Source organism: Garra rufa, chromosome 2, assembly GCF_049309525.1.
Source record: "Garra rufa chromosome 2, GarRuf1.0, whole genome shotgun sequence".
NCBI classification, from domain to species: domain Eukaryota; kingdom Metazoa; phylum Chordata; class Actinopteri; order Cypriniformes; family Cyprinidae; genus Garra; species Garra rufa.
In genome coordinates this window covers 7,438,393-7,448,357 of record NC_133362.1, presented here as the reverse complement: position 1 = coordinate 7,448,357, position 9,965 = coordinate 7,438,393, and the positions used below count along the sequence as shown (strand labels likewise).

General features: G+C 30.7%; 1 protein-coding gene across 1 annotated transcript in view; it reads right to left on the bottom strand.

The window, feature by feature from the left end:
* Positions 1 to 157: 157 nt before the first annotated feature.
* The window catches only part of acoxl (acyl-CoA oxidase-like), an 80,990-nt gene continuing 71,182 nt past the window's right edge, over positions 158 to 9,965 (bottom strand). Inside the window, exon 19 of the mRNA XM_073834823.1 lies at positions 158 to 2,332. Coding sequence (XP_073690924.1) covers positions 2,156 to 2,332 — 177 coding nt within the window. The 3' untranslated portion in view covers positions 158 to 2,155. The remainder of the gene's footprint in view (positions 2,333 to 9,965) is intronic.

Sequence of the window (9,965 nt, the reverse complement as noted above, 5' to 3'; positions counted from 1 at the left end):
TCTTCTTTTGCACAGTCTAGTCTCTTCTGTGGTATATTTCATGTACAGTCTGGTTGTATAATGTTTGATCACAAGTGACACAAGTCACAAGCGAGTCATGGGCATATTGAAATCTTATGCTGCATGCAAAACAAACCAGGTTTACATTTAGGCATAGTAAGCATTAGGTGTGCATTTTATTCGGTTATTAATTAAATAACCTGTTTGTGGCACAATATGACAACATGCACCTTTTACAGGCAAACACAATAAGGAAAATAGTTCTAAATATATCCAGTCTTCCATTAGTGTACATTGACAAATGCAGAAAACATTGAAATAACAGGAAATTTATTTGCAGAACATTAAGGAACTTCATTGTTGCTGTTCTTTGCAGACTTTAATAACAAGTGAACTTACTGACGTTTTTGTGAAAAGAAAACTTGAATAAAATAATTGGAAGTATTGTTTGGGTCAAACTTAGTGTACGACAAAAGCATAAATGGACATTGTTTTAAAAACTTTAATCTAATGATTTACCTTTATTTGGCTTAATTGGCAAATAAAAGTAATGGCAGTTGATAGCAGAAACGGACAGTAGTTAAGTATTTTTACTCTGCTTTAAAATTACTTTTCAAGTGTCTGTTCTTTACAAAACTTTATTTCACAACATTCCAAAACATAATATTGTACTTTTTACTGCACTACGTTTTATTTCTTAATTACGTTAAAAATCTTGTACTTTCTTACTTTTACTCAAGTAAAAGATTTAATTGAGTACAAAGTACTACATTTTAATGTTATATTAAAGTTATTAAAGATTAAAAAAAACAACAACAACAACTTATATTTCTGAAAATGTAGTGCAGTAAAAAGCACAATATTATGCTTTGGAATGTAGTGAAATAAAGGTTTTCCAAAGAAAAACACTTGATTAAAGTAAAAATACTTTAGTCCTGTCCACCTCTGGTTGATAGTAGCATTAAAAACTATAGCAGCAGTAATATATTGTTTGTCCAACATTGTAGTGTGGTTACAGTTACCTAATGTAGTACAATTACATAAATATTAAAAAACTGTGTGACATGTCTACACATGACTAATCACATTTGGGCTTTCTTAACATATTATTCAACTAAAAAACTGCCTCTTGGCACTTATTTATGCTGTTATAAATCTGAATTAGGCTATCTAAGCCTCTATTGCTTTCTATTTGAAATCGATTGAGCTAAAATGTGACCCTGGATCACAAAACCAGTCATAAGCTGAATAAATAATCTTATTATTGATATATAGTTTGTTAGGATAGGACAATATTTGACAAAGATACTACTGTTTTAAAATCCGAAACCTAAGGGTACAAAAAAAAAAAAAATCAAAATATTGAGAAAATCCTTTAAAGTTGTCCAAATGAAGTTCTTAGCAATGCTTATTACTAATAATAATTTTAAATATCTTCATGGAACATGAACTGTTCTTAATATCCTAATGATATTTGGCATTAAAGAAAAATCTATATTTTTAGTCATTGCTACAAATATACCCATGCTACTTAGGGCTGGTTTTGTGGTCCAGGGTCACAAATCACTGAAGAATAAAAAAAAAAAAAAAGAACCTGTAGACATAATGTGCAAAATTCCCTTCTTCATAAACTCTTAAAAACAAAGGTTCTTTATTGGCACTGATGGTTCCATAGAACTTTTCCATTGGACAAAAGGTTCTTTATAGTCCAATTAGGTTTTTTAAGATGTTCTTCACTAAGGAAAAATGGTTCTGTTATTGGCATCTTTAACATCCATGGAATGTTTTTATTGGACAAAAGGTCTTTGAATGTTAAACAAGGTTCTTTAGATGTTCTTCTAATAAATGGTTCTTTAATAACCGTTCACCAAAAGGTTCTTCGTGGACCCCAAAACCCAAAATGGTTCTTCTATGGCATTGTTGCGAACCCAACTCTTAGGAAGCTTTATTTTTAAGAGTGAACAAGAAAAAGTAGTGTTGTGCCTACCATTCTTGTTGGCACTGAGCATGATGCTTAATCATAAAACATCAGCCATACATTCTTAAGTGCATTGACCACCTCCAATGTGAGAGAAAATGGAAACCATTTAGACCAGCAACCTGAAATCACTTAATTGTTCTACCACATTCTCATAAAACATGTTCATTCTCTCATTTACAGCTTAGACAGTGGCTGGGTGCTGCTGGGATACTGCGGCTGCGGGTAGAAGCCCCATTCGGCATTGGGATTGGCGACTCCAGCGATAGGAGCCTGGATGCAGCAGGAAGGGATGTTGAAGTCATCGACCACCTTCAGCGCATCATCCTTCACCGATCTGCACAGCTCCAAAAGCTTCAAAACAAGCAGACCATAATCACATGAGAGTTAATGCAGCAATTACACAACTGTATCATTATACAAGTGGATGTTTTCAAGAAAATGTGAGTAGAGCTTGCCTAATGAGTAACCGCCGACAGTCACTCTCCATAATAAGTTGCACAATTTTTCATTCATGTCTATAACGCAAACCAAGGGTTAAGGATTTAACCCATGAGTATGATCAATAGCAAACACCACTAATGATGCTTGATACAAGTGTAAACAAATAGGGATAATTCTGAACTCACCAGAAGTAAGATTTTACAACTTGCTGGTAAATTTCACAATTGCAAAGACATAAGATTTTGAAGCAGAAAAGCTGAATTAGGATTTTCTTTATTTACAACTTTGAAAAATAATTTATATCAGGTGTAAGACAGCAATTTATCACTGGAAATATATAACCAAAACCATTATTCTTCTATAACAGCACCCTCTGGTGGATATTAACAAAAGCAACATTGAAAAATATTCAACTTTCATTTCATAAAATTCCATTTCCCAATTCAGCTTAAACACACAGCTTCATCAAATGAAGTGTATGTGTGGTGTGAGTACAGACGCTGATGTGTGAGTCATTCATGTGTGAGAACGCAGTCAGACTGTTATGTCAGGGTCAAGAGAACAGGAATGAGACGTTCCTGCTTTAGCCGAAGGAGATCACCGTAATGTGATAAAAGACTGAAATTACTCACCACAACCAGCGTTTTGAGAAGAACTCACAGCATGCTGGATCATATGACATACTTACAGTATAAAAAATTTGGATTTACTGTATTTACTGTAACGTTGAGATATTCATGTACTTTTTTAAATCTCATGGTCCCAATGTGACCGTTGACGTGTTTAGCATCCTAAACCTCACCTAAAATACATGTTATTAAATTATCATTGGTTGTGCTAATTTTTTTTATTTGCTCTATAATAGACTGGTTAAACCAAAAAACAGAGGAAAAATACACTAATATATACTATCATTCTTGAAAGAAGTGTCTTATGCTCGCTGAGACTGCATTTATCTCATAAAAATACAATAAAATCAGAAATATTCTGAAATATTATTAGAATTTAAAATAACTGTTTTTTATTTAAATATATTTAAACTTTTTATTTATTCCTGCGATACAATACTGAATTTTAGCATCATTACTTCAGTCTTCAGTGTCACATGATCCTTTCTGACGTCATTATATGCTGATTTGCTGCTCAAGAAACATTATTATTATTATTATTATTATTATTATTAGCAATGTTTAATACAGTCGTGCTGTTTAATATTTATCATAGAAACTGTACAAACTTTTTTTTTTCAGAATTTACTGTAACATTAAGTTATTTATATACTTTTTAAAACATCTATTGGTCCCAATATGAGAGTTGACATGTGTCCAGCATCCTAAACTTCATCTTAAAAACACATTTTAATTATTATGGTTTTTCTAAATTTAATAATAGACAATATAATAGACTAATTACAGCAAAAATCTGGGAAAAATACACATTTGTACAATTGATGGAAAAATATTTAGTTTTTTAGTCTCTTATGCTCTCCGAGGCTGCATTTATTTGAAAAAAAAAAAAATACAATAAAAAATACAATAAAATCAGTAATATTATGAAATATTATTATCATTTAAAATAACTGTTTTCTATTTTAATATATTTTAAAATTTTATTTTATTCCTGCAACACACTACTGAATTTTCACCATTACTCCAGTCTTCAGTGTCACATGATCCTTCAGAAATCATTCTAATATGCTGATTTGCTGCTCAAGAAACATGGGGCCTGAAAAGACTGAAATTCTTCAAAGAGGTCATTTTTTTGCAAGAAGGAGCACAATTGAGCAGACAACTTTTTCTAAAAAGAGGCTTAATAACTGCCAGTTTGAATGGTTTGGGACATGACCTAAAGATAACGATGAGTTAACAATATTAAGAAGCGGTACTTCTGCTACAGGTAACAGTTCTTTTCGTAATTTAGTGGGTACAGGATCTAATAGGCATGTTGTTGGTTTAGATAAGTCTCTTATGCTCTTTATTTGATAAAAAATACAATAAAATCAGTAATCTTGTGAGATAATATTAGAATTTAAAAGAACCGTTTTCTATTTGAATATATTTTAAAATGTAATTTATTCCTGCGATAAAATAAAAATTTTTCAGCATCATTACTCCAGTGTCACTCGATCCTTCAGAAATCATTCTAATATGCTGATTTGCTGCTCAAGAAACATTATTATTAACAATATTAAAAACGGTCATACTGTTTAATATTTTTAATGAAAACTGAGGATTTTTTTTTTTCAGAATTTACTGTAACATTAAGTTATGTAAAAAATGTTAAATTTTAAATCTCATGGTCCCAATGTGACAGCTGACATGTGTCCAGCATCCTAAACTTCAACTAAAATACATGTTTTTTTTTTTAAATTATTATTGTTAAATTATTATTGTTGTTTTATTTTTTAGCTCTACAATAGAGTGACTAGACCAAAAAGCATGGAAAAATACACAGATTAATTCTCTCGTCTGTAAGATTTTTTTTTAACTGTTATTGAAAGAAGTCTCTCATGCTCTCTGAGACTGCATTTATTTGATTAAAAAATACAATAAAATCAGTAATATTGTGAAATAATATTAGAATTTAATAGAACAGTTTTCTATTTGAATATATTTTTAACATTTTATCTATTCCTGCGATAAAATACTGAATTTTCAGCATCATTGATCCAGTCTTCAGTGTCAGAAATCATTCTTATGTGCTGATTTGCTGCTCAAAAAACATTATTAACAATATTAAAAAGTCATGCCGTTTAATACTTTTAGAAACATTTTTTTCCAGAAATCTTTGAAAATTCAAAAGAATCACATTAATTTGAAATAGAATCTCATGTAATATTGATATAATACAAAATCAGTAATATTGTGAAATATTATTACAATTTAAAATAACTGTTTTCTATTTGAATATATTTTAAAATGTAATTTATTCCTGCAATAAAATACAGAATTTTCCGCATCATTACTGAATTATTCAGAAATCATTCTAATATGCTGATTTGCTGCTCAAGAAACATTATTATTAACAATATTAAAAAAGTCATGCTGTTTAATATTTTTTGTGGAAACTGAGGATTTTTTTCTTCCAGAATTCACTGTAACATTATGTAATTTTGTAACTGTTATGAGTTTTAAGTTATGTAATTTTTTTTTTTTTTAAATCTCATGGTCCCAATGTGACAGCTGACATGTGTCCAGCATCCTAAACTTCAGCTATAACACACATTTTTTTTTATTTTTTATTGGTTGTTCTAATTTTTAGCTCTACAATAGAGCGACTAGACCAAAAAGCAGGGAAAAATACACAGATTAATACTCTTGTCTGTAAGACTTTAAAACATTTTTGAAATAAGTCTCTTATGCTCTCTGAGTCTGCATTTATTTGATTAAAAAATACAGTAAAATCAGTAATATTGTGAGATAATATTAGAATTTAAAAGAAAAGTTTTATATTTGAATATATTTTAACATTTAATTTATTCCTGCGATAAAATACTGAATTTTCAGAATCATTCCTCTAGTCTTCAGCGTCACATGATCCTTCAGAAATCATTCTAATATGCTGATTTGCTGTTCAAGAAACATTATTAACAATATTAAAGTTATGCTGTTTAATATTTTTCATGGAATTTACTTTAACATTAAGTTATGTAATTAAAAAAATAATAATCTCATGGTCCAAATGTGACAGCTGACATGTGTCCAGCATCCTAAACTTTATCTAAAAGACATGTTTTTATTAAAAACAGTCTTGCTGTTTAATATTTTTGTGAAAACTGTAGAAACTATTTTTTTTCCAGAAATCTTTGAAAATTCTAAAGAATTGCATTTATTTGAAATAGAATCTTATGTAATATTATAAATCTTTACTGTCACTTTTGAATAATTTAATGCATTCCTGTGAAATAAAATATTAATTTCTTTTGTAAATAAATATGTGACCCTGGACCACAAAAACAGTCATAAGGGTCAGTTTTTTTTTTAAATTTTGACTTATACATAATCAGCATAACCAATGTTTTGAGATGAACCACAGCATGCTGGATCATATGACATACTAACGTATTAAAAGTTTGGAATTACTGTATCTACTGTAACGCTGAGATAATTATGTACTTTTTAAAAGTGATATGGTATTTTGATGATGAACAACAAAAAGTTCATGCTCATGTTTATCTGTAACCTGTCCATGTAGAGACAGCTACAGAACACGGGTGTAATTGTTTAGAAATAAGACTAAAACTATTCAAACTGATTAAATGATAAGACAATTGGATTCAAATAGAGGGAAATGCACAATCAGGCTATTCATCTCCTGTCATTGCTTAACTCGTGAGGTGTTGCACTGATTCCACAGACATCCTGCGTGAGTCACAGAACCTGCTATTTTCTCCCACACGGCCTGACAAAGAGTTAATTTATCGCCCTGACACTTTGGCTCCTGCTCAAGTCCTCCAGAGCTCCAGATGAAAGACAAATGATCACAGGCTGTCAGTTTTCTGCAAAGCTCTGCTTGTGTATTTTGACTTTTATAACCCTGTACTATGAAACCCCCTCATTGTTCTGTTTGAGAAACACTCGCTTATCTGTGGCGCATTAACGCTTGAAATATGTTTGGACACGTCTTGCTCAATAGCCATCTGTCCAATGAGGAGTCTGAAGTACGTCTGACCTCTCTCTGTCTCTCTTTTCAGATCGGTTGAAAAGAAAGTAGCTTTATGTAGAGGTTACATGCCCCACTGAAGCAACGTAGAGAAAAGGAGAGAGTGTAAACAGAGCGAGAAAGAGATGGCATGAAAGAGGAGACAGGGAGACAGAATGGAAAGTTCTGCCAGAGGTACTCACACACTATGCACAAGGAAGTAAAGTTTAATCAAACACTGTGTAATTTGATCAGCTTTTAAATTTAAGACATAAAAAAATTATAAAAGGACAGCTTTATGTAACGAAATGCATGCAAAGTATGATCTTTATATTTTGAAGATATAATTAAATTTGAATTTGGTATCCGACTACGATTTAAAAGGTTTAGGGCTAGATAAGATTTTGAATTTTTTTTTAAAAAGTCTCCGCTGGACACCAAGGCTGCAGTTATTTGATCAAAAATACAGTAAAAACTGTAATTTTATGAAATATTATTACAATGTCAAATGACTATTTTCTATTTGAATATATGTTGATATGTAATTTATTCCTGTGATGCAAAGCTGAATTTTCAGCATCACTACTCCAGTCTTCAGTGTCTCATAATTCTAATATGCTGATTTTAAGAAACATATCTTATTATTATCAATTTTTAGATGTATAATAATTGAGTCTATTTATTTAAATAAACTGTCCATTGATGTGTGATTGCTGGAATATGACAATATTTGGCCGAGGTACAACTGTTTGTAAATTTGGAATCTGATTGTGCAAAAAATATATATAAATACTGAGAAATTTGTCTTTAAAGTTGTAGATTTGATGATGTTTTTAAAGTAATTTCTGCTTACCAAGCCTGCATTTATTTGATCAAAAATACAGCAAAATCAGTAATATTGTGAAATATTATTACAATTTAAAATTGCAGTTTTCTACTTGAATATATTTAAAAATGTACTTTGTTCCTGCGTGGGACGCAAAGCTGAATTTTCAGCATCTTTACACCAGTCTTCAGTGTCACATGATCCTTCAAAATCATTCTAAAATGCTGATTTTAAGAAAACATTTATTATTATCAATGTTAAAAAAAATAATTCAAAATTCAAAAGAAAGCATTTATTAAAAATAGAAATATTTTTAAATATTTAAAATGTCTTTTCTGTCACTTTTGATCTTCACTTAATAAAAATACTATCATGTGTGACCATGGACCACAAAACCAGTCATAAGGGAACATTTTTTTTAAATTGAGATGTATACATCATCTACATGTACAACAAATCTAAATACAGAGAAAATTGCCTTAAAAATGTTCCAGATGAAGTTCTTCGCAATGCATATTTCTAATCAAAAAATAAGTTTTGCTATATTTATGTACAAAATGTACAAAAATTCTTCATTGAACATGATCTTTACTTAATAACCTAAAGATTTTTGGCATACAAGAAAAATCGATAATTTTGACCCATACAATGTATTTTTGGCTATTGCTACAAATTTACCAGTGCTACTTAAGACTGGTTTTGTGGTCCATGGTCACATATTTAAATATATAGCAACAAGTGTTTTTATGACCATAAAATCTGATTAAACCTTTGATCGATCTCCAAACATGAGATGAAGCTTCACTACTGGACGGAAACTGGGTTGTTTCGTCATCACTGCGGCTGCTGATGGTTTTTCACAGACAATGAAAATGTTATGCCACTTTCAAAGACAATGAGGGGCATGATGGTATGGAGATAAACTCAAGGACATAGGCTCAGATGTAGCCTGAGGAAACATGTCAGCTGTGTTAACACAACAAAACTGCTAAAGAAGGCCTGTGTTGAGCTCAAAGTGATTCAATTAGTGCACAGCTGAGAAATCTCATGCAAGTGTATGGAAAATGTGATTTTGATTTTAGGGAAGCAAATCACAAAGTATATATTTTAATGTCTTAGCTGTTAGAGAGCAATTAGATTAAATGCAAAGCAAATGGAAACTATTGCCTTTAAGTCTCTCTGCTCACCAAGTCTGCATTTATTTGATCAAAAATACAGTAAAATTAGTAATATTACGAAATATTATTACTATTTAAAATAGCTGTTTTCTATTTGAATATATTGTAAAATGGAATTTATTACTGTGATGCAAAGATGAATTTTTCTACATCATTCTAATATGCTGATTCGCTGCTCAAGAAACATTTATGATCATTATCAATGTTTAAAACTGTTGCCCTGCTTTATATTCTTGTGATACTGTGTGAAACTGTGATACATTTTGCTATTCAGGATTATTTGATGAATGGAAAGTCGAAAAGAACAGCATTTATTTGTAACAAATCTTTTTTAACATTATAAATGTTTTTACTGTCACAGCTTTAAGTAAGGAATACCTACAAAGTATGATCTTTATTATTTTGAAGATATAAATACATTTGAAAGGAAAGGAGGTGAAGTGAGGCCAAGTATGGTGACCCATACTAGGAATTTGTGCTCTGCATTTAACTTATCCAAGTGCACACACACACCGTGAACACACATCCAGAGCAGTGGGCAGCCATTGCTGCGGCGCCCAGGGAGCAGTTGGGGGTACGGCGCCTTGCTCAAGGGACTCACCTCAATTTGGTAGATTACCATTTAAAAGTTTGGGGTTCGTAATTTTTTTTAAATATAATAATCATTACTCTTTAGTCTCATGATCTTTCAGAAATCATTCTAATATGCTGATTTGCTGCTTAAGAAACATGTGCGTTCATTATCAATGTGTAAAACATTAATACTTTTGTGGAAACTGATACATTTTGCTATTTGAGATTATTTGATGAATAAAAAGTAAAAAAAAAAAAAAAACAGCATTTATTCGAAATAGAAATGTTTTGTAACATTATAAATGTCTTTACTGTCGCTTTTAAT